At 44.8% G+C, this 24,840-nt stretch overlaps 1 protein-coding gene across 9 annotated transcripts in view; it reads right to left on the minus strand.

The window, feature by feature from the left end:
- Window positions 1–24,840, minus strand: part of LOC8028528 (oxysterol-binding protein-related protein 6) — an 84,473-nt gene that overhangs the window by 7,598 nt on the left and 52,035 nt on the right. For 4 of the 9 annotated variants that reach the window (XM_029975843.2, XM_029975827.2, XM_040499060.1 and 1 more), the window contains 9 exons: window positions 22,421–22,780; window positions 15,625–15,699; window positions 15,416–15,553; window positions 11,741–11,804; window positions 11,574–11,652; window positions 11,370–11,511; window positions 10,207–10,351; window positions 9,984–10,110; window positions 5,585–5,707 (listed from right to left, as the gene is read on the minus strand). In XM_029975843.2, the coding sequence (XP_029831703.1) occupies window positions 5,585–5,707; window positions 9,984–10,110; window positions 10,207–10,351; window positions 11,370–11,511; window positions 11,574–11,652; window positions 11,741–11,804; window positions 15,416–15,553; window positions 15,625–15,699; window positions 22,421–22,780 (1,253 nt within the window). The remainder of the gene's footprint in view (window positions 1–5,584; window positions 5,708–9,983; window positions 10,111–10,206; window positions 10,352–11,369; window positions 11,512–11,573; window positions 11,653–11,740; window positions 11,805–15,415; window positions 15,554–15,624; window positions 15,700–22,420; window positions 22,781–24,840) is intronic. The other 5 variants (XM_029975857.4, XM_029975848.4, XM_040499061.2 and 2 more) reach the window with 2 other exon arrangements.

A 24,840-nucleotide genomic window follows, 5' to 3' on the forward strand; every position in this document is an offset into this window, starting at 1 on the left:
AAGCTACTGCGAGTGCTAACTTTGGAAGCAGGCATTTCTCGGCAGAAAAACTACCGGGAACAAAGAGGGAAAACGAATCTAAACAGCGGCAAACTGGCGATACGATCAGAAGCGAAAGAAGCTGCCGATAGCGCACGCAGGCGGCCAATCGTGAGCCCTGTTTCGGGTCACAACCAATGGGATTGCTGGTATCATAGTTCCCACGTTTTTTCTGCTTGTATGTACGGGGTTCTCCCGGGACACAGATAGCCTCAAACGTAGCAAGCTTCTATGGGCAGAAACTAGAAGAAACGGCGCTTCCAACGAGGGTAAGATATCTCGGCTGCGTCGAACGAGCGCGGAGTAGGCCTAATTTGAAAATGCCGAACTTCGCCGTCTGCTTGCTCGGCGGGTCGCCGCGCGCGGCCGCGAGCTTGCCGAAAATAATTTTTTGCGAAATAAATACTGCGCATTTATAAATAAAACTTTCTGAAACTATGCTTCAGAACATAGTGAACCCAAATATAATATTTTTTGAAAATGCATTTTTTCGGAAAAAAATGGAATTTCGTGGCCGTATCCCCCCTTAAGTAATTTCAAGCAGTAGATAGCTAACATCCACAACTAAATTTTGATGGAGTGCAAGCTTATTTTGTAAGGAATTGGATGATGTCTGGTACTCAATTTTATCAATGGCATTAACATTTTTACACAGCTCTTTATAACAGCATACCTGCCAACCTGTGAACTTTCAAATTCGTAAAAGTCCCGTGGTCGCGGAGGGGGTGGGGGAAGGGGGTTAAGAGAAGCGATGTGCAGCCTAATGTCAGCCTGGCCACCGTGCGAAATGCTTATACCACATGTGCACGTGCTACAGATTCCAAACTTCTCTCGCTTTTTGGGCGGCACGAAGCACGGGAATTTTGACGTGAAGGACTTCAGGAATATCTGAAAGTGCCTTTTTTGAGGTTTGAAGTTCGCCATGGCGCTGCGAAGCCAGAGCGACCAGGGGAATGCTACGGTTACACGTGCAACAAACGCAGACGCCGTACTTCTCGCCTTGAAACTGGCCGAAACAACAAGGCCGAACAACGTCTGAGCACGCCGAACCAACGTGCGCCACCGAACACACGGCTTTGAGCTTTGGATGGGTTTTCGATCCGTGGCCACCGGATAGACGGATAGTAAAAACCACGACGCTGCCGTGGACAGTAGTTATCGCCCTCATGTGGCGGTGCAAGATATCGCCAACAACAGATCAACAAAAAAAAAAAAAAAAGAAGAAATTACAGAACAAAATATTTTCGTAAAATTCGAAGCAAGATTCGTAAAATTAGTCCCAATTCGTACATTTTACGAAAAATTCGGAAGAGTTGGCAGGTATGTAACAGGGGAACATGTCTTACTCGGTACTTGAAACTGAGGTTAATTGTTCTATTTCAAAGCAAAATCATATCTTCCAAGCATTCTACTCACAGGGCGTTCTCAGATAAGATCGAACAACCATGTCCGGAAACCATTTAACTTTGATGAAAACAAAATATTTTGCTGGCTCCATGCCCAAAAAAATAAAACCAATCCTTGTTGAAAAAAAAAAAAAATTGTCTTTGCGAAAAACATTTGTAAGTACCCTCTCAGTCATGTGCATGTTTTGCGTATTGCGCGATGTTGGCATTTCGGGCGGCTTTCCCAAAAGAACTGTTCTGGCTACGGATTTAGAAATATTTACTGACAAATTAGGCATAGGAAGGACTGACAAAAAGTATTAATTACCAACTATTAGGGTCGTCATTTTAAGAAACAAAATTGCAAATACGTCACATTGTGCAATAACGCTTTGGATTAAAGTTTTTTTTTCTCCGTATCTATAAAAGCTAAGGTCTTCAAACTTTGCCAGTGTGTTGCTCTGTATATAGCTTATCACTGCATGAAATATATTGCTGTCCTGGTTAGCGGGAGAAATTTACAAGAATTGCTCCTTTACATCGCGTAAATGGAGACGCTACACGCCGGCTGTTGAAACAGGCACCACGAAGCATGTTATAGCATGGCGCCTCTCGACTGCTCCAGCCCATGGGCATTTTTGAGTCGGTTGTACTAAAATGTATTGGGAATTTTCCCTTCAAAACTGCCGTCCACCTCTGTGCTGTCCATTTGTCTTCTCCTGAGCAGCATGTTGTATTTTTATGCTTTTTAATAATAACAGGGATGGAACTGGGCAAAGCACCTTTGGAGCAATCTTGGGAGCAGAAAAAACTGCAGTTTGGAGCAAGCTGGGAGCAGCAAAAACGAGGTCTTGGAGAAAGTTGGGAGCAGCATAAGAGTTTTAAGAATGCTAAAATAGAGGGCAAATGTCACCTGGCTTTCAAAACTCAAGGAAATAAGGCATGCAGATAATTTCATGTGAATGGTAGTTTCAATTAACATTTTATTTGAAGCATGTTTCAGCAAATTACATGAAAATTAGACAAAATATATAAAGCAAAACTGTACAACAGTGTGACATTTGATAAAACCGACTTGCGAAGAGGTAAATATAAACAAAGAGGCAGAAATAGCTTTCAGCTCGTACCAACGTTACTAAAACACTCAGTTGGGAAACTCGCCGTCGAAACCTGGGCCGCTGGCGTCCACCGAGACCGAGCTAAATGCGACAACAGCGCCACTCTTTATCATTTGTCTGTACTGTGGTCACCTTGAGCTTTTTGAAAGCCTGTTTTTGCGTAAAAACAAACGAAAAAAACTCTTTTTATATGAAATTTATTGGAGTTTAGTACCAAAAGAGGGGCGCGTTATGTTTTTAAAATCTTTAGTTTGCAGAGTTTTGCGGCACAATTAATATTGTTTTTATACAACCATACCTCAGCGGGCCTTTCAGGTAGCACATCCCGCCCTAGGTGCATTTTAACTTCGGTAGCTCAACGCGGTGCGTCCGCCGGGGAGATGGGGGTGGCACCCCTGTAACCTGTACCGCTGTATCTGTTCTTAAAGCCAAAATGGAAGTCACGTGCAGTTCTTCGAGTGGCCGCTGCGGGAGAAATGGTGGCGTTGTGTTCGTCGTTAGCTCGGTGCTCGGAGACAGTTTGGGGCCACTTTTTGAAAGCTGTTTCTATAGGAGTTTCCCAACTGAGTGTTTTAGTAACGCTGGCTCGTACCTTGCTCCATCATATGCCTCACTGCTCGCTCGCCTTTCTTATGTTCCACGAGCTGGAACACCTTTCCTTTTATGGAAAGGTGTATTGCGAGCCTGCGGGCTCGCAATACACCTTTCCATAAAAGCGTATTATATAGGCGCGTTCATAGCTGTGCTTGTGTGTTATGCACGCGCAGTTTCTGGCTGGCCACAATATCGAGCGAGCGCTGGCTCGACTGATTTTGCACGTGTCAACACTGCGTGTGGACTGTGATTTTTGTAAACAGTGAAAGTAGAGCCAAAAGGGAGGCACGCCAACTTAAATACATTTGAGTTTATCGCAATATGGCGGTGCTGTTTGCTCCACTATTCAGATGAAGTGACTCCAGGACTCCAAGAAAGCACTGAGCAACGGCAGCTCTACTTTGTTTCAGCTTATGTCCAGGCGCAGCCGATGCTACAAGCACCAGCATGTAGCCTTGAACAGTGCTCGCAATGCACGAGCACATATTCTTGGCAGGGATGCTGAAGGCCCGGAGCTCGCACCTGTAGCATCATCTTAGACGAAGCAGAGCAACAGTGAATGGCTTCAAAGAGGTCTGGGGCCCTAAACTCGTCGAACACAAAGTAGAGGCCGAAGTTGATGGAGCGCACCGATTGGGCAGTCACGACGATCACTTCACGTTCTTGTCACCGATGTCCAATCAACGCGCTCAGCGAACTTTCGGCTCCAGCTTTGTGTTTGACGAATTTAGAGCCCCTGGTAGCAGAAGCATTGCAATGAGGGATGCTGTAACAACTGTTATAAGCTGAAACGAAGTCTAACCATGGCAGCGACCACTGTGGCAGTGACTTTTGGATACAGAGCTTCAGATTTGAATTCGGATCCACTGGCGTCCCCTTTGGGCCGTAAGTTCCGAAGTCAATGTCGCCAAAAGAAACTGCAAAACAGCTAATTTCGTCGAGGATCGTTTATAATTTCAGTTTGGGCACACCTTGGCGCAATTTAGTTCTTATTTATACTTTTGTATCAATGTGGCACATGAAAAGTCAAAAGGCACACAATGACACAATGGCACAATTGGCACAGCAGTTCCCTCCCTGTAATAATGAAATTGTGAAGAACGGGTATGTGCACGCCCCATTTACGGCAACCGCGTTAGCGCCAATTTGGCCATATTTCTCGCTTTATAACTTCAAAGCCACACAAATATTGCATTGTGATTTTGCAGATTCTGTTTGTACATATAATTAATGTTAATTTCAGAGTTTAATAAATATTAAACATGACATTTTTCTTACAATGATTTTTAAAATAATGTATATTAACTTAAACGCCCCTGTATGAGCAATTGTAAATTTCTCCCGCTAACCAGGACAACAATATTTCATGCGAAGATGAACTATAAACAGGGCAACACCAAGACCTCAGCTTTTATGGATACGAAGAAAAAAAAGCTTTAACCCAGAGCCTTATTGCACAATGCGTAGTATTTGCAATTTTGTTTTAGGGGTTGAAGCTCCTTAGGGTCTAGCCTTGTCCGTCTGGCGTCCGTGCTCACATCGATCTTGCTGGTGCTCATGCTCGTGAGCTCACGTGCTTGTGTAAAGAAAAAAAAAAAAAAAATGATGAAAAAAAAAAATGTTTGCGCAGTCGATAAGATTCGAACCTGTGCGGGGAGACCCCAATGGATTTCTAGTCCATCGCCTTAACCACTTGGCCACGACTGCGGGACGAGTAGGGGGCTCTGAGATGTGGTAGTAACTAAAGAGCTGGGGATGTCATGGATGAAACGTTGCATGTAGCCGCTCAACGTCTATACAGGAGAGGACGCTGCAGTCAAATGCGTATATAACCGCGTTAAACTTCGCATGCACTGGCTCAATGTTTATAGACGAGAGGGCGCCGCGGTCAAATGCTCAAATGCGTATATAACCACGTTCCATACCACACATTCTCTTTCCGACATGGATGAAAACGAACGAAAGGCTCGGCATGTTGCGGCTCAGCGTCTACGCAGACAAGCACCACCAGAGCTTCGCCCCAATCAACATCATTCACCACGTGGAGATGCGGTATATTTTTTCAAAGTAACGACCCTAATGCTTGGTGATTAATACTTTTTATCAATCCTTCCTATGCCTAATTTGTCAGGAAATATTTCTAGACCCATAGCCAGAACAGTTTTTGGGGGGAAGCCGCCCGAAATGCCAACATCGCGCGATATGCAAAACACGCACGTGACTGATAGGGTGCTTACAAATGTTTTTCATAGACATATTTTTTTCAAACCAAGGATTGGTTTTATTCTTCTGGGCATGGAGCCAGCAAAATTTTTTTTTTCATATCAAAATTAGAAATGGTCACCAAACATCATTGTTCTATCTTATCTGAAAATGCCCCACAGACAATCTAAAAACTTCCTGAGCTTGCAAGTTTTGCAAACCAGGCGCAGAAAATGCCAGTCTCACCTGAACCACATGGGCTGATAGTCGAGGCCAGACTCCTCCCTCTGCTTACGCCGCTCACGCTGGAATTGCTCAAGCTGGGACTTTACATTTTCAGCTGCACTGATATTGCCTTCTTCCAGTAACCTGATACAAGATTCAAGATAGGGCAAAACAACAAATTTTTCTACATGACCTAATTTACTAATGCCTGATTCAAAGTGTTGCTTGTATTCAGCGCGAGTGAAATGACAGACACAACATAGTCACCGGGAAAACTGTTCGTTTTACACAACGTGGCAAACAATCCAAGGAATAGCTTCATGAAGAAATCATGATTCACGGTTGTCCAGGTATGCTGTCGTTTTGGTTATGGTGGACAAAACCGACGCAAATGTCTGAACCATCCAATAAATGCTAGACGGTGAGACGACCTCCAAATAACTTGTAATAAACCAGAAATCACATTCAAGTATATACACAAAGTGTTTCTGAAAATGTAGGCCAAAATTATCTTGTAGAAACTACACACTGGACACAAAATATAATGAAAACTTAAATGTCAATGACAAGAACCTAACTAGAGACGCACATAGGTTTCAGAATGCATACTATAAAAATTATTGTGAGCAATATTAATTATTGTGAACAAAAACACAATTTTAATTAAAACCCCACTGGCAATCATTGCAAACCACCAAATAAATTGCTTTCAGAAAGCTTAGAAGCATGTGCATTACGTTTCTTAAAAGCTGAACATAACCTTAGTAGATTCGACACAGCGCACAAGAAACGAAGACGAAGTAGAAGGGGTACATAGGACAAGCGCTTCCTCTCGACTGAAGTTTTTATTGAAAATAAACACCTAAGCAAACAACCTCGTCTTCATTTCTTGTGCGCTGTGTCAAATGGTAAATGGACAAAAGCTCATCGGACAAAAGATCACCGGACAGAAGCTCACCGGACAAAAGCTCACTGGACAAGAGCTCACCAGTTTTTTCACAGACCCAGACAAAAGCTCATTTCTTGTTGTTGTTTTTGCTACCCGGGTGAAACACGGGCTGGGATAAAGTGTGGATGCGATGGACATTGCACCATTTTTAGGAGAACTGGCACCCCATCCCATGCAAAGGTGTCGACAGATAAGCCATAACAGGCAGAGAAGCAACGATTTGGGGCCAAAATTTAGGTCCCAGAAACTGAGTGGCGCTGATAAGATCAAGCTTGCTTGACTCAAGGTATGCCGGAGCTCCCTTGTGCCTCGCCCAAGGAACTTCGTGAACCGAAGTTTTTGAACCCGAACAGTGACCGAAGAAGCGAAGTCAGAGCCGTATATTGGGAGAGTTTGGCCAGTGGGTGTGGCAACAAAGGGGCTGGAGCGGAGAAAAGTGAAGGCAAGGGAGGAGAACGCCGAAAGAACGAGAGAAAGAAGGGAGTGAAGAGGAGACGACCGCCATTTGGATGCAACATTGCCGGCGCCAAGCACTGTTGAGGCTATGCATCGTCTGCTACGGGCTTATTTCTTTTTCGCCTGAATAAAAGTTTGCGTTCAAACCTGGAGAAACTTCATTCGTTAGCTTTTTAAGCCACTGAGGAATAACACTACATCATTTTCTTACCAGAGCCTGCCAAATAAAAGGAAAGAACCGAAATCTGCATGTCGATCCCACGCATTCCGTTGGGCAAAGGAATGAAAATGGTGGGCCTCCCCGCGCAGCTGGGAGCAGCCCGGAGTTCACGCACATCCGCCCACGCCTCTCGCTCTGTGCCGCGGGCGAATTGGCTCGCTAGGAAGCGGCGCGTTTTGGCTGCGAGATCACAGACTGGCCAAACTCTCCCCATGTACGGCTCTGAGCAAAGTCACCCTTCAGTGACCCCACTTTTTCATTGTGCTTATGTCACGCTAAACAGGTACATAAAGGTTAGGCACAATGTCTCTTCATTACTAATCCATGGGTTTTCTTGGGGTCCACGGTAATATTTGAAGTGAATGGCTAGGAAAATTCAAATATTTCCGTCATTGTGCGTCGTAAATGTATTTGAGATCAAGGATTATCTCAGGGTGACGCGAAAGGGAAACTGAAGCAAAACAGTAATATATAAAACCATTGAGTTGCAAATTTTTAAAAATATTTTAAAGGAACGGGAGTGGGGCCTTTTGGAGAAGTACAAGACAGATGACCAATTTAGAAAGCTGTGCCAGAGCTTGTGCCCAAAAGACTAACCTACATCAGGAAAAGTCTACCGGTGACATCGGCGACCTGTTGGGCTACCTTGATGCATGTATTTCAACGGTCCCTTTCGTTATGCTACTGCTCCTTCTGCGGCGGCACCCAGAGCGAATTCTTCCCTTTGCCTGACTGTGCGCCGACAACGACTGGAGTTTCCCCCGGAATGGTGGAATACGTACGACGCCACACTTCAAGATAAAGACCGGACAAACAACACCTGCAAAGGATGGAATACCAGGCTCCAGAAGCTTGTCGGCCACGCCTATCCAAGCGTCTGGAGGCTGATTGAATGCCTACAGCAAAATCAGGCGCTCGTTGCACAAGCCCGGAGAGGTGAACCCCCAGAGAAGCGGGTGTAAAAAACCACTCTGAGCCTGCAGAATGGTCTGAAAAATATTTTCCAGGTACACCGAGACCTACCAAGACTGCTGGAGCTAGTAAGGGACTGCATTCAATTCTGACAAATCGATAAATAGACTTGTTTCTACTCTAATCAACAAACCATGCGCCTGTCAGATTTAATTTATAGTAGCATCCTAGTGTTGCATGCATCCATCTATGTTGTCCGCACTTGTGTTAAGACCAACATGAAATTTCCTCCTGGTGAGCTCTTGTCCAGGTCTTTGAAAAAAATGGGTGAGCTTTTGTCCGGTGAGCTTCTGTCCGGTGAGCATTTCTCCGGGATTCGTGTTGAATCTACTAAGCATGAACCAACTAGCCCACGTTGCCACCCTAATTCTGAACCAGGGTTCTCCCCACGGTGGGTGGCAGTGGCGTCACCGCCGACTGCTCCAACTGACCGCCCATTGCTCTGACTGACCGCCCAATGCTCGATTATGCCACAGGATGATGATGCGATTTTGCCTGTGCACATGGCTGCAGACCGTCGTACTCAGCAAGCCTGCACACCGCCATGTTATCGTGAGTTATCGTAACCGACTGCCGCCACTCTTTCAAACAATTAGGGCGGAGCCGCAGAGCGCCGCCGGCAGTGTGGGAGAGTGAGGAAGGGGGGGAGTGCGGGGCGGGGGTGTGCTCAGCGAGGAGAAAAACAAAATAAACAGATGCAACGAACGCGCACCAGTTCTCTCCGCAGGCGTGGCAGAGAGAAGTAAGCCGAGAGGACTCTTCTTTCACAGCTCAATGCTTGCTCCTGTGGCTTGCTTTATATTCGCCTTTTCGTTCGCTCCCCCCCCTTCCTACCCCACTTTTTTTTTTTCTCCAGGGCAATTTTTTTTTCTTTTCATCACCGCGACGTGGCGCCATTCACAGGGCAGCAAAGTTTACAGAGCCTATGCAGTGTGTTCTGTTGACAAGCAAGATCGTGCCACAATGCAAACCCAAACCCAACCTTAACCCCAACCCAACCCAGCCGCCCCCCTCCCCTTTCCCAGCAGCTCGCATGGTGGTTATGTCCACCCCTAAAAAGTTCCTGGGAGAACCAAATTTAACTACAGACACTATTGTTACATTTGGAAGAACCACAAGTGAACCAAAGCTAAATAAAAATTTAATAACTGACTCTGGACTTGCCTCAAACCAAACTGCAAACTCGAAAAGTGGTAATCAGTTTACTGGCAAATGGTTCAGCAATAAATACGTAATAAATTGAGTGTTTTGCAACCTTACCAATTCTCCATCTCATAAAAACAAGTGCAAATGCACCTATTCCAAAAATATTATCCCTTGAAATCTATGCATTCCAATTTAGAGATGTAACCTACATGCGTTCACAGTACTGTTGAGTGCACACTAATTGAGAGGCAACTATAGACTGTTTTTTGTGGTGGCCGCCATGTTGAATTCTGACATAGCCAAGTTGGGAGAAAATAGCAAATCACTTTATCTGCTGACTCGAAGGCGCTAGAATTCAAGGGGTTCGTAAGAATAGTTATACTTTTTTCTTGGCCTTCTCCTTTATTGTAGTTATCCTCAAACTATTTACTTTAGTTTTTGGCCGCCCAACCCAACTATGTCACATTTCAACTTGGCAACCCTTACACGAAAACAATCTACATATATACAATAATCCCAGCACTGCCTTCTCATAAACGAGTGTAAGCGGACTCCTTTATGCCTCCAAAGTGCTGAAGTCACAATAAAATCCTTTTGTAAAGAAAGAGCAAACAGAATGAAAGAAGTGGAAACCCCTAGAACACCCTTGCGAGCGTATGTGCAAAATGAACAGTCACCTTTGGTCTGGCCGGAACCTTGAGTCAGTAGGAGGCAGCAATTTGGCCATCTGCTGGTCAAGCTCATTGAGCTCAATTGCAAAACGGGTAAAGCCATAGTACAGCTCGAAATCTTCAGGCATTGTTCCTAAGTGAAACAAATTACAGTTGCTTGAATTCAAGGAACACACTACCGTAGTGAAACACGAAGGCACCTTTCAAGTCACAAGATGAAACTGCCTACCTGGCCTCCAGATGCACTTCGCAGTGGGTGCCGTGCCGCAGTAGAGGGCTTCAGTCCACTGCCCTGACAAGTTGCAGACAACGTCTCCTTGCTTGTTCACTACTGTCCCAAACACTTCGTGCCTCTTGTCCGACCAATAACTAGCCTGAGAGTAGATGAATAAATAAAGCGAAAGGTTAGGAACAGTTAACTGTACAACTTCAGGGAAGCACCAAAACCAGAGTTCCCACCTACAGCTCTTTTGATGGTGTCCCCCCCCCCCCCCCCCCCCACAGGCAAACTTGACATTTTGCCACCCTAGGCAGTACGGAAGTTTAACCTCGATGGTGAGCAGTGCAAGCCAGTTGAACCGGTGCTCCAGCACCCTAGAGCACAAGTAATTTTTTATGAATTTCAAGCATGAAGAAGAAAGTTCAGCGCTGCAACTCCAGAGGCTACAGAAAGTGGGACGTCAACGTTAAGGAGAGTGTGCGAAATTCTTTGGCACTTCTCAAAAACTTGCGCAACATCTGTGGCGTGTTCAAAAACTCTTGGTTTTCTACCGAAAGGCTGAGCAGGTGAGCTTGGAAGTGCCGACATTCCGAAGTCGTTTGGGTAGTTATAGTGCAAAGAATATTGGTATGAAGCTCAGTCTCTAATGAGCTCAGTTCTGTCATTTCTGTGGTCATTTGGAGCTTGGAAGTGGAGGCCAGCTGTTCAAGTATGTGTAAAGGCTGGACTCCATGGAGCGAATATGTTGCAAACAACCACCAAACTTTGCCTGGAAGCACGTTCGCTTTGTGCGTGGCACAACAGCTGCATGAAGCCACAAGTACAGCGAACGCAACTGAGCAAAATTCGTCGTTCGCAGTATACTTGCTCCATTGAGTCAAGTCAGTCAGGATGGCATTGACAATTTTCTTTTCGAAGGCGTCTTATCCTATTAATATCTCTATAGCTGTCATTGGTCAGCGTATCCTCCATTCTCTGCTTCGTTTTGGGGTCCATGTTTTTTTGTTTATTTCAAGGTGCACATGTCTGAATTGGAAAGTTGCTTGGTGCAACACCCTAAGCAAGTCTAGGAGGCTTTTCTTCGAGACACCCTCAAAATTTTGCTGCTCTCCGTATTCTGCTACCCACTCTGCCTATTGGCAAGTCCACCCCTGTATCCACCATGCACCCACCTTGACGAACGTCAGCTTGCAGGTGACTTCGTACGTCAGGTCACGGATTGTCATTTCCCCATACTGATCCACCCAGCGCTGACCGCTGAAGATGTTGTGCACACATGTTGTCACTTTGTTCCATTCATAGTGACTGTTCGAGCTGCGAGAAATTATAAAGTTGCAATCCCAGGAATGGGACTGAAATCCCTAAAGAACACATACCTGAACAACTCGAGGTGAACGGAACCGACTGGAAGGATTTCCATAGATTTCCCCCAAAACTTTGATTTGATTCGAACATCTGCAAACCAAAGGAGAAGAAACTATTTTGGTAAAGTGAAACGAATGACCACGTCCAGATTTAAAGGAGGAAACGTGAGAATTTCTACCCTGCCAGAACTTGTAGTTCTTTGACTCAGCATAGCAGGCCGATACAGGAGGGTGGTGGTTCACCTGCGAGCAAAACAATTGGAAATGCAAACAATTATATAAGCGAAGCAAAGCAAAGCTGAGAGAAAACCTGAATTGAAAGCTTTTCCAACTGACCTACCCTTCATCGGCTTCAATGGTGGGATTTTTTACAAGTCAGCATAATTTTATAGAAACTGTATGCCACTGTTAAAAATTATATTTTTCTGCCAGCACGTTCTTTTTTACAATTCTGTCTAGCTCTGAATGTCGAAATAATAAAATATAGATTCTTACTGGAAATAAAAAAAAAAAGTTTCAAGGAAGGCTGCCAAGTGCTGCTTCTTTGTATACCAAACACAGTCACCTTGAAACTGAGAAGTGCAAAAGCTAATGTTACTAAAAGTTGTTTTAAACAAAGAAAGTCAAGGATAAATTCAATAAGCCTCTTTGTATACCAAACACGGTCACCTTGAAACTGAGAAGTGCAAAAGCTAATGCATACCTGCCAACCTGTGAACTTTCAAATTCGTAAAACTCCCGCGGCCGCGGGGGGGGGGGGTTACGCGATGCGATGTGCAGCTTAATGTCAGCCTTGCCACCGTGCGAAACGCTTACATCACACGTGCACGTGCTACAAAATCCAAACTTCTCTCCCTTTTTGTACGGTACAAAGCAGGACTTCAGGAACACCTGAAAGTACCTTCTTCTGAGGTTTGGAGTTCGCCATTGCGCCGCGAAGCCACCACGACATGCTACGATTACACGTGCAACAAACACACACTGACGCCGCACTACACGCCTGGAAACTGGCCGAAACAGAGATGCTGAACCCAGTAGCGTCACAAGGGGGGTGCGGGGGGGCGGACCGCCTCGGGTGCAGCGCTCTGGGGGGTGTTGCGACAGATCACGAGGGGGGAAGAGGGAGGTGCAAAGTACCGCCGGCAACAACTTTACAAAAAAAAAATGTAAACAAACATTATATAATTTTTTTTTTAGTAAAATTTGAAGCAAGATTTGTAAAATCGTAAAATCAGTCCCAATTCATACATTTTATGAAAAATTCGGAAGAGTTGGCAGGTATGCTAATGTTACTAAAAGTTGTTTTAAACAAAGGAAGTCAAGGATAAATTCCATAAGCTACATGATGTGAATATATCATGGGATAAAGTTTATCCTTCCGCAGCATACATCGACAGTTACATCCCACCAACAAACAGCAGGATTCAACTAATTTGACACCGCATCCGCTGTTTTCAAAGCGGATAAGTGCAGATATATCTGTAGACAATGTGCGGGTGTGTGGTGCTCTAAACATAAGCCTGCTCATTAATGCTGCGGTTGCCTGGTGACCATTTTGAAACAGTGGGTTTGCTTTAGTTTAAAGGACAACTCCGCTCAATTCCGAAGATTTCGGAATAATGAGTGACTTCAAACTAAAAAGCCCTAGTAAAAGACACTACGTCGTTTGCTTCGCGAAAAATGGGATATATATATTTTTAATCTAATTTTAAACACGAGCGGAAATCGAAACCGAAACTTCGGCTCCGTCCGGCAACATGGCCATCACGTGGTACGAGATGTCACGTGATCCTTGGCCCAACGACGGGCGGGATTGGGGCGGGCGTGTGGCAGGTGCGAGTGTCGTCTGCACCGCACTTTTCACTACTTTTTGGTGTCTACGGCATTCGACGACGTCTACACAACTACGACATAAGTCTGTGCACGTAGTGTCCGTAGTGTGGACGAAACTCTGAGAGACAATAATCACAAACGGTGAGACGACGACGGTGGTTGACCCGGGACACGGCGGTAACGGTGGGACCACGGCGGGCGGCCGGACGGCTGCCAAGAAGCGCGCTGCGCAGGCGCGTTACGCCAATCACGTGGACACTGCTGAGCGCCGAGAGGCAACGTTGCTGATGTCATGCGCTATGCTCGCCCGGAGAAGTAAAAACAAGCAAAAGGGGGCCATGATGATGATGTTCAGCTCAATGTTGGCTCCGCCCATGCCGTAGCCTTGACTGCGCTGTTAGTTGCGCCTGAATTCGCCCGCTCGAGTCAGCCGATTTCGGCAACTTGGCGAGTTGCAAAGTTTGCCGGACCGTTTAAGAAACATTTATACAGAAATGCGTCGTAATATTTGACGTGTAGTCTTCCTAGGCGATACTGAAGAAGACTGCATTGTTTTTTCAAACTCAGAAATGAAGCGGAGTTGCCCTTTAAATAACAAAGGTATGTCCTCAGCAAATAGTATGGTAACATATATCAGTAATGGGACCAAAGAATCTAAGTCACAAAAGATTATGAAACGAGACAAAAAAAAAAAAAAAGTCTAAAAATTCCAACTGCCTCACGGGTTCATTTCATTCTCCTATATATTCCCATGAGGGATAGAAACACTTCTTTTTTGAGTCTAATGACAAAATGCTCCAACGGTAATCTTTTTATCTAAAGTGGGTTTCACTAGAAATTAACATTTTTACCGATTCTTCGATAAAATTACCAGTCCCATAAACTACCGTAATATCCCGAGTCATCGCCCATCCCCAAGCCATCGCCCACCCCATTGTTTAGGCCAATATCGATTTCCGAAAAAAACACCGAGTCATCGCCCACCCCTTCAAATACCCCAGCGCGGACTCTGCGATCCGCGAACACTCATCCTACCCGAATGACGCGGCCGCGGACCTTACAGTTCGAGGACGTCCGTGACAAAGTAAAACAAAGGAGGGAAAGACACTTCTTTTTGTTTACCTCCGTGAGCGACCCCAAAGTGGTCGTGTATCCGTGCGAAAAGAAAACGATGGAGATAACAAAATAAGAGTTTGTTAATGTAACCGCGGTGTGTTAGGTCAAAGTCTTCTCCGCCGAAGTAAGGTCACCGCGAACCCGCTCCTTCTTCCCGCCCGTCGAGACTCCGGTTGTGCAATATTTTAGGCAAAGCCAACGCGTAAATAAAGCTTTGCAGGAACGCCCTACACAGACGTTTGCAGAGCGTCCCAACCGTGCATTGATAGCCCGCCGTGCACGGACGCACGTATGTACGCACCAAACAAGAAAGTTGCGCAAGAGCTTGCAATTGACAAGGCGCCCGACTTGGCCCGACGCCAAAGTATTTGCCAACGCGACCGCCGGCTTTCCCGCTTTCCCAGCATTGCTCTTGGTCGCTTCTTTGGTCCGCTCGCTCTCTCGCTCGCTCGTTGCGCCTGGTCGGTTTTGCTATTTTCTTGTAGACTTTTTTTTTTTTTTTTTTTTTTTTACTAACTAGGAGAACATAGTGGTGACATTCTTTCACGGAAAAAACGTTCGCGCTATATGCAGATCGGCGGTGTTTCTAGCGCGTATGCAAGCAACGGACTTCGCTATAGCAAAAAATTCTTTCGTGAGCATTTTTTTCTATAAAACAATGAAACTAAATCGAGTTTTGAGTTTGATGTATCTCTTGTGCATCAGCGCTAGATACGCAGAGAAAAATAGGCGTTTTTTTCCGCTTTTTTTCAAGTGTTTGTGCTCACCCACCGAGACATGGCCCACCCCACTTTTTTAATGAATTTCAGGTGGTAGGAGGGTGGGCGATGACTCGGGATATTTCGGTAAGTAATATCCTACCACTCTTCGCACCAACGAAACAAGAATCCTAAAGGAAGACTCACTTGCTCTGCAATAAACCGAAAGCCCTTGTCCTCTCGAATGCATTCGTAGGTCTCCCCAAGTAGCGGGTTGAATGGCTTGTGTCCCGCTCGGTGATAAGATGAACTGTATCCAGACACCGCAAAGGCTGCTATGCACAACTGAAAAGTTTGATCGCCGGTTAGATTGCAGAAAATGCTGTACGCAACCAAAAACAAACAGTTTAACTTGCCATGCGATCGACGGGGTCTTCCATGGAGGCAGCCTTATCCAGGAGATCACTGTACTCCAGCTCCTCACAAAGCCTCTGGAAAAAGAGGAATGGATTGATAGAAAATTAATAAATGTATCGAGAGCAATAGCTTTCTAAAAGCCCAGGTGAGAATAAAAATTAAGTACACTCCTTTCAATATCACAGCGAGAAAATTTTGATCCTACATATAGTGCACTGAAGAAACAATGGGCAGTCCAGTAGAATCCTCTAAGCGGACCTCTCGCAGTGCACCTTTCTGGATAGGCAGAACTAAGTAAATAGTTGGTTTGATTCCTCATTTCTTATATAATAAAATAATGATATTGTCACAAATCAAAAGAGCAGATCGATATAAAACTGAAAATAAATATGTAATGAGGCAAACTTGTGCTTGCAACTAAAACAAAAAAGCCATCATACATTCTGCGACAGCGACGAAAGGGCGACTGACTCAATCCTGCCTGCCACAGTTTCTTTTATACAGGTTATGTTGTCGAGAACATACTCCGTAAGAACACATGATATCGTATTTGCATGAATATAATGCGAGTGTTTTTTCGAAATTACACACTCCAAAACAGACCTCACGTTATATTCGGAATCGAGTTCAGCCAAGAGATTCACGAGTCTAGAGAAAGCCATTCCTCTGGCCCAATGTAGGAGATTGAGCGGGGAAAGATGTGGGGGTGTGGGAGAGAATTCATTAGATATTGGGCCACGTGAAGGGGGGAATAGAAAACATAAAAAGCATTTTTATTGCTTTTTATCGCCGAAAAGCACGTCGCAGAAATGGAGCGTGCCACGCTGGAATGCGGGCACTGGCCAATTCAAGCCAAGTCAAGCCAGACCAAGTCAAGTCAAGTCAGCACAAGCAAAGCCAAGACCACCGACCGTGTTTATGCAATCGTGCAACACGACGTGTTTGTTCTTGCGGAGGATCCAGAACAAGAATGAGTGTGACCGTGTATCGAGCTCAGCAGTCTTTTTCTGCCTGTGCATTTTTTAGTTTCTGCTCCAGAGTGGTCTGGTGTTTGTGTGTTAGTGCCTCTGCTTTGTGCCTTGCTTTGCTTGTGGGCAGCTGAGGAGCTCATGCGGAAGAAAAAGGAACTACCAGACAAGCCACGCTGTGCTGCTCCGTATCTGCAGAGTTGCCAAGTGGATTGCAAACGGAAAAACCCAACCAATGAGGATGAGGGCAGTCAAAATATAAAGTGATATTTCTTCGATTTTCATTGCCTTTTCATTTCTGCTATGCCCCGAAGTGCAGTAAATTTATGCGGCCTGGGCTCGCGTTATAATAGTAATCAGTTTTTTTTTTTTTTTTTTTTTTTTTTTAGGGCAACAAAACTTTTTGCATTATATTCATGCAAATATGGTAAGTTCTGAGATACTGTTAGGAAGAGCAGCGCAACGTAAAGATGAAAACTAGGCTGGTGGTGGGGTTCAAACTACCCTACCTCCGCATTACAGCCGTGGGCGGTGCCAACTAAGCCACGCACGCGGCAACATTCTTATTCTATTTCAGGCACGTAGCCAGGGGCAAGGGGGGAGGGGGGCCCCCCCCCCGAAATTTTCTATTTTGCTGAAACCTCCTCTCTCCCCTCCCCCTTATACAGCATTTTGTCATGGGCAGGCCCCCCCCCACCCCCGCCCCCCGAAACAAAATCCTGGCTACGTGCCTGTTCTATTTGTTCCGATAAATGAAGCTTCTATGTCCGTTTTCACCTTAAAAAGAAAAAGAGCAAGTTTTGCACATTGCTCATACACCGCGCAAAGTAGTTCTTACGAGATTTGGTTATCAAAGGAAAAAGCAATGCTTTTAGCGTTTGGACCGTGCATGTCTTGATGAGACAACATACCAATCTACAATTCACCTACCATATATCTTAATTCTCTACATCAAAGGGGGAAATCAGTAATGCTCTGCGAGAAGCCGGAATTTTTTTTGCTACAGTTCTTGAGGTAGAAATGGGTAAAGATAGAAAAATTTTACCTGGTCCCTCGAATTTTCATAAAGCAATTTTACTCTTCATCTCCGAAGTTGAAAAATTATTGCACGAGGGCCAACATGGTCTATAAGCTTTGCACCATTAAAAATAATGTCCTCCCTTAGTACTACAATTCTTAGACTTCAATTCAGGCCACTCTGAAACTGTTGCACATTATCCCAACCCAAACCTATTGCAATATTATCCACATGGACCCTTCCTCGAAAGGTGACCCATGTTACTTCAAGGTAAATTTACTGCATTTGAAAGACATAATTTTCATGGCTCTTTTACCACCAATGGTTTGTCCACCTACTCTACCCAGTCTATCTGTCCTTCATTTGAGAAAGTTCTAATTTGGGATATTACGGTAAATACAATGCCTGAAAAGAGCAGCTGACAATGGGAAATCGGTTCATCCAACCCTTCACTCCTTCATGAAAATATGTTATTGTTACATCATTGTGAAATTCAAGTGATATGCTTGCGAGCTACAAAGGACGAATCATCTATTGCCAGGACACAATCCTGTTTTTGTTGGTGTCAGAAAACCGGCTTTCTAAATGGAATCAGATGCATCAAGACAAGTTACTGTCCATTTTGAGGGAGAAAAGCTAAATTAAAACAGTGCATTTTTTTTCTCTAAAACAAGCAAGTATACCGTAAAATCCCGAAAGGGCACCCACAGACGAGTCATGGCCCACCCCCTTTGTTCACCAAATATCTATTTCAGCCACTCTGCCGATACATCGCCCACCCTCCAGAAATAGCGATTTATTAAAGCCTTTGATTCTTCTCAGAAAGAGAAAAGGCCACATTTTTGAGGACTAGGGTGGTAAGGAGGCAAAACCCAACAAAGTTTCAAGGTTATTATTTCGGTATCCGATCGTCCGAACTAATAACCGAGAAAACTAGGTCACACTGACCTGGCCATCTCATTCCTTGATCTTCATTTCATTTATTTCCATATTAAAGGCCCAGTTAGGGCATTACATAAGGGGGGAGGGGGCAGTACAACAATGAATAAAGTAGCACGTGCAATAATATAATAATAATAGAACACAAAAAATAAGAACAGGAGAAATTATAAATAATGGGCTAGTAAGAGATCATAAAACACTGTTGCATCAGTGGTGCTAACGATGGAGGATGGCAACTGGTTCCATTCTGTGATGACATATGGCAGGAATAATTAATTGAATGTGTTAGTTTTGCCGGAAATTTCTTTTAACTGCACAAGAGTTATTAAGGCAGGAGGATATTCTATCAAGGGGTGAAAGCAAACCGTTCTTTAGTTCTGGACAATGGTAATAAACCTTATGGAGAAGGCAAAGACGAAAGAGTTCCCTTCGGGCGAGTAAGGGTGTAAGTCCAAGTTGACGTTTTAGAGAAGAGACAATGGTAAAGTTGTCTTATGAAGATAAGAAGAATCGGGAGGCTCGGTTTTGTGCTGACTCTAGGTGGTTGATTAGGCAAACTTGATGAGAGCTTCAGATCGCAAATGCATATTCCAATTTTGGTCCTACACAAGTTTCATAGGCCATCTTTCGGACATGGGGGGGGGGGGGGGGGGGGGGAGCGTCTCGCAGATTACGTTTGATGAATCCCAGGATCTGGGAAGCCTCTGCAGAAATGGCTTGAAGCAGAGGTTTCCGCGAGAGGTTAGGTGTTAGTCTAAGGCCAAGATATTTATACATTGAGATAGATTCGATCATGTCCTTGTCAAAAGTATATTGGAAGGGTAAGGGAGACATTTTACGGGTGAAATGGATTAGTTTAAACTCAGATTTGTTTAGTGACATCAGCCATTTTCCGCACCAGTCGTTAATTTTTATGAGATCACTTTGAAGCAAAAGATTATCAGAGTCTGATGTGATCGTGTTATAAATAAGGCAGTCATCAGCGATAAGTCGTATTTTGCAGGAAATGTTATGCGGAAGGTCATTTATGAAGATAAGAAAAAGCAGGGGTCCAAGGACGGAACCCTGTGGTACTCCAGAAGGGACCATTGTTAGGTTGGATTTGTGACCGTATTGCATATGAAAAGTGAGAAAACTACTAATCCATGAATATGCAAGGGGATCTAAATGCAAAGATGATAGTCTAGAAAATAGGCATTTATAGGCAACTCACTCAAATGCTTTTGAGAAGTCAGGGAATATGGCATCAATTTGTACATGGGGTCCTAGGTTAGTCTGTAGTTCATGAACAAATTCACATAGTTGGGTCTCGCAGGAGAACCCCCTACGAAAACCATGCTGGAGCTTGAAGAAACAATTATTTGTGAGTCATGATGTTAGAATATAAGATGTGCTCGAGGAGCTTAAACACAATGCAGGTTAGAGATATGGGGCGATAGAGGCGAAAGACAGAGTCCCCTGTTTGTGAACTGGGACGATCCTTCCGATTTTCCAGTCCAGTGAACTGTGAAGGCGTTTCTCCTGTGGTCCCAGGATGAGGTCCAGCTACACCATTCAAAAGGAGGTGGAAATCGTGGAGTGGCACCGCAAGAATGGAACCAACGTGAGCAAGACTGCACGCTTCATCCAGGTTGACAGAAAGTGTGTACGGAAATGGAACACAAAATACCAAGTGCTCTTGCAGCAGTACCATGGGAAGACCAAGCTAAAGAGAATGATGGGTACTGGACGACCCATTTTCAATGAAGAAATTGTTGATGCATTGATGGACTTCCTGGAGACTGAGAGATCAGCCGGCTGAGCCATCAGCAACCGGCTTCTCGTAGAGCATGTGCGACAGCTAGTGGCACAGATGGGTCTGCGCAACTTTCAAGCATCGTGCCAGTACATCGCTTGCTGGAAAAAGCGCTACGAGGTGTACACGTGGGTTGGGACAAACGGAAGTGAAAAGCTGCCTGCCGACTACGCTGAAGCAATTGCTATCTTCAGAAAGGCTGTTTCGAATCTTCGCCTGAAGCATTGCAAGGATTACAACATAGCCAACCAGGACCAGCTTATGGTGCGAATGGACTGTTATGCCATAAGAACGAAAAACGCTACTGGCAACTCAAGCATCCGAATTGCCAACACCGGCTGTGCCCAGAAAGGAATGACCGTCGCTTTGTGTGCAACGGCAGCAGGAGTCAAGCTTCCAGCGTTGATCGTGTTTAAAGAGCCAACAGGCCAGATACCCCCGAAGACACTATTTGCACTCAAGATTCCAGGTATGTTATTTTTAAATTTCTCTGCCGTAGATATACGTAGCTACACACAAACAGAAACTATAAAACCGCCCCACCGTAAACCGCCCCTTCAAACTTGCAAAAAAAAAGAAGAAAAAAAATTTTGAGGAGGAACCAGGCGAGACGCCAGAGAGGGAGGAGGTTTCCCTCTCTCCTCTCCAGCGTTCCGTCTGCTTCCTCCTCCCCGGCCTTCCTTTCCCTCGCCCACCTCCTCAAGTTGTAACGGACTATAGAGCCACACCAATTTCGTCTTGCTTCACCATAGTCACAAAAGATGGTGCAGTCACTGCCCAATTTCAATGGTCAGGCGGTTAGGTAGGCCAAATTTATCCACCGGTCGTGTTTGAGGCCTGTTGTCTTTGTGCTTTCTTACAGCATGCGCTTTCGGAAGTCAGACAGTTCGAAGCGGTCAATTAATTTTGTACTGGTATTCTTTCAGGAAATGTGCGGGTCACATCATCTAGAAATGGGTGGATGACCTGTCCTGTCCTCCAAGAGTGGATACGCAGGGTCAGGGGACCAAACGTCGACGACGTGAGAAGGCTCCTCGTGCTGGACCAGGCGCCAATTCATAAAACTGAGGCTGCCTGAGAAGCTTTCTAAGCCAAGGACATAGACGTAGCTCTGATACCAGGCGGCTGCACATCAATATTGCAACCCGCCGATGTATCGTGGACGAAACCGTTCTAAGATGCGTTGCACAAGCGTTAGGCCGTGTTCCTCCGGCGGGCCAGCTGACTGTCGTGTCCCAGCGAGGGACAACGGCAGGGACGTCGTGACTGAACAACCGTCATCAGGCCAATGATGTTTATTCAGGGCGCAAGGACCCAGCTCGAGAAAGAGAGAAAGACGAAGTGGCATCTAGTGGCCGAGAATTATAGATGTGGCAAAGAAGTGGCAATGAAAGAAGAAGTGAGAATACAACACTGACCCCCAAGGGAAATCCAAGGAGGCCGTCTAGTCACAGCGTTGTAGACTTTGTAGCCGAGGCATGGGCCTCCCTCTCTGAGGACACCGTCCGGCGGGTCCTTCAAGAGGTATGGCATTTCAACGAGCCTCAATGAAACGGAGGACGCCGAACTCGATGACCGTTTGGTATCGAACGATGGGGCGGAGGCGGGACCCGGGGAGCACGAGAGCCTGGTGGACGAGGCCTTGATTTGATTTTTGACAGCGGCAGTGATGTTTCCTTCAATGGATTTAGCAACAAGGATTAGCGAGAATAAAGGCACAAAGAAATCTGCCATTTCTCATATTTTTCGTGGTTTTTCAAGTTGACTACCAAAACCTGACGCACCCTATATTTTGCTACAATTATCTCTGGCAAAAGAGTGGGCGCCCTTTCAGGATTTTACAGTAAATGAAAACTCGTCGCACCCATTCCATGCCTATGAACATAAATTTATTGCATGCACTAGTTTGCCTCCGTAAACAAACATTGTCATGCAATGTTAAGATAATTGGCATTAATATTGCCAGCGCATTTGTTTTATCTTGCGCAACAAATGAATACCCAAATTTCTGCCCCATGCCTCGATACACAATATTTACAGCATGAATAGCAAAACAAAGTGAAGACTCTTACCTGCAGCATGTTGAGTGGCTCATTAATGGTCACCGGCATGCTCACTTTCGACAGGTCTTTGCCGATATTCTTGCAAAGCAAGTTCCAGAGGCTCGTGTCACCCGCGTCCGGCTTGGGAGCGGGCAGTTTCGAGCGCCTGCCCTGAGTCGACGGGGCCCTGCCGCCAGAGTCGCCCCCGGCACCCGGCGCATACTCTGTGCCGTCATCGGACACTTCGCTGCAGAAACTGCCTTCTTCTTCCTCCTCTTCAGAAGAAGAGCTGCTCTGTGACAGCTTCTCGGCAGCATCAAAGAACTCAGACGTGGACAGCGCCGACGAGCTCTCATGTGACACCGACTGCTGCAGAGGTGGGTGCACAAGCTGAGGTGAGACAAAGGGCGAGGCTTTGTAAGCTTAATTCTAACAACTCTGTATTTCCAGTGGCAGGCTGGCCCAGCTTGAAGTACAGTAAGATTGCGATTATTCAAACTCTGATATTTCATACTTGTGGGGGAACATGGTCTGAGAGGGTCAACTTTTGAACCATTCCCTCAAATTGATTCAAACTTTCACGGTAAATTGAACCCAATTAGGACTGATGACATCTAAAGTTTCAATCTTGTTAGCCAATTATACAACATACTGGTGAGACCGGTTATAACAGGGTTCATGCTGGCCTCGAAGACAAAAATTCAAGGGTTTTCAAGGATTTCCAAAGCCCAGCCAGGATATTTTCAAGGACCATGTTGACAGCCTTACTTAGACAAAACACAATTCTAAATGTGTTAAAAATGTGATATTTATTGCACAAGACAAGATCTTAAGGGGCTTTTTTTTTTGTATGTTAGATTCAAAGAAGCACATTAACAAAACACGTTGCCGTGTCCCACATGTTAAACAAAAAATATACACCAAACAAGCACTCGTCCAATGTTCATGGTAGTTCACATTGCTTTTTCTGGACTTCAAGGTCAATGTTCAGAATTTCCTGTGCCTTGCTTTTGGCAGTCTTCCTGAGGCTGTTAGATTTCATCATCCATGAGAGGCCACTCGTGGCCTCTGCCTCCTCTGCATAATTGTCTGCTGAAGCCGTCAATTCAGCAACAGCTACTTCCAGTTTCTTCTTCCTTCTCAATCTTTGAACTTCTTCATCAATGCAGTGCCTTTTCACCTGCCTTGCATCTTCAAGCTCTCGCTTGTTGGCTTCCCGAAAAGCACGGTAATGCTGCCTTGCAGAAGCCAAGAACGTCCCGAGTTCCTTTGTGATTTGTACATTCAAGACGCCACCTGCTTTGTTTACAGCGTTACATACAATTTGCTGCCAGATGTAGAAAATATCTTTCATATTTTCCACAGCGACCTGCCAATTGAAGATAAGAAGATAAATGTTGTCGTTAAACTCGAAAATCAAGGACTTTCAAGGATCTGTAAAAATTTCAGGAGTTTCAAGGCCTTGAAAACGCTACTTTTAAATTCCAGGGTTTTCAAGGATTTCAAGGCCCCGCATGAACCCTGTATAATGAAGTCGGTTATAACGAAATAGAGGCTACAGCAAAGCGATCACGATTTCCCATTCCCTTTTGCACTTCGTTAAGCAAAGTCGGTTATAACGAAATAGCGGAGATAGCAAAGTGATTTCCAATTTCCGTTGACTTCGTTATAATCGGTCTCGACAGTACTATGCTTAATAAAATCCAGAAAATAGTTACTTTATTAGGAAATGTATTTAAAAATAATAATAGCAACCCGCAAAATGTTTGGTTTAATGTGAAGTAGATTACCCGTAGTGCAAGTTAAGGTAAAAATTCATTGTAGAAAATGCAATTCTAGAGAAAAACAATAACAGCCAAAAAGAGCAAAAGATTTTAACAAATTTCTATGTTTTAAAATATTCAGTTTTTATCATGAAGAATTTGGCCTTTTCAGATTATAAGCACCCTAACTTGTTCCTCGGGAAATTTCAGCCCAGGACACCAATGAATGAAATCTTTACACTTCCGAAATGTCAAATGATACATTTCTTCATAACACCACATTTCCTGCCAAAAAGTAAAACTGAGAAAAATGCATTTGAGGTTTCGACTTTAGGTTCCTTTCTTTTCTGAAAGCCCGAGGTAGGCAAAATTCACCTGGAGCACTGTTGGCACCCTCCTCTTTGAAACTTCGTTGTTCCCCTGGCAATAGCTACCAGTTTGTGTCGTTTGTAGGCAAGCTAACTTTTGTAGCAAGAATTTGACAGATAAACTGAAAAGAACTAAGAGGCAAATCATACTAAGGAAAAGCAGCAAAGCAGTAATATGATCTGAAGTGGAAGATACTGTGAAGGGGTGTTACTGAAGATGGCACAATATCCCGTCACCGGGCAGGACCAATCGTAAACCCTGTTTCGGGTCTCAACCAACAAGACTGCTCGCACCAAATTTTCAAGAAAGCTTTCCAAG

Source organism: Ixodes scapularis, unplaced genomic scaffold (genome assembly GCF_016920785.2).
Source record: "Ixodes scapularis isolate PalLabHiFi unplaced genomic scaffold, ASM1692078v2 PGA_scaffold9__187_contigs__length_104089568, whole genome shotgun sequence".
Taxonomy (NCBI): Eukaryota; Metazoa; Arthropoda; class Arachnida; order Ixodida; family Ixodidae; genus Ixodes; species Ixodes scapularis.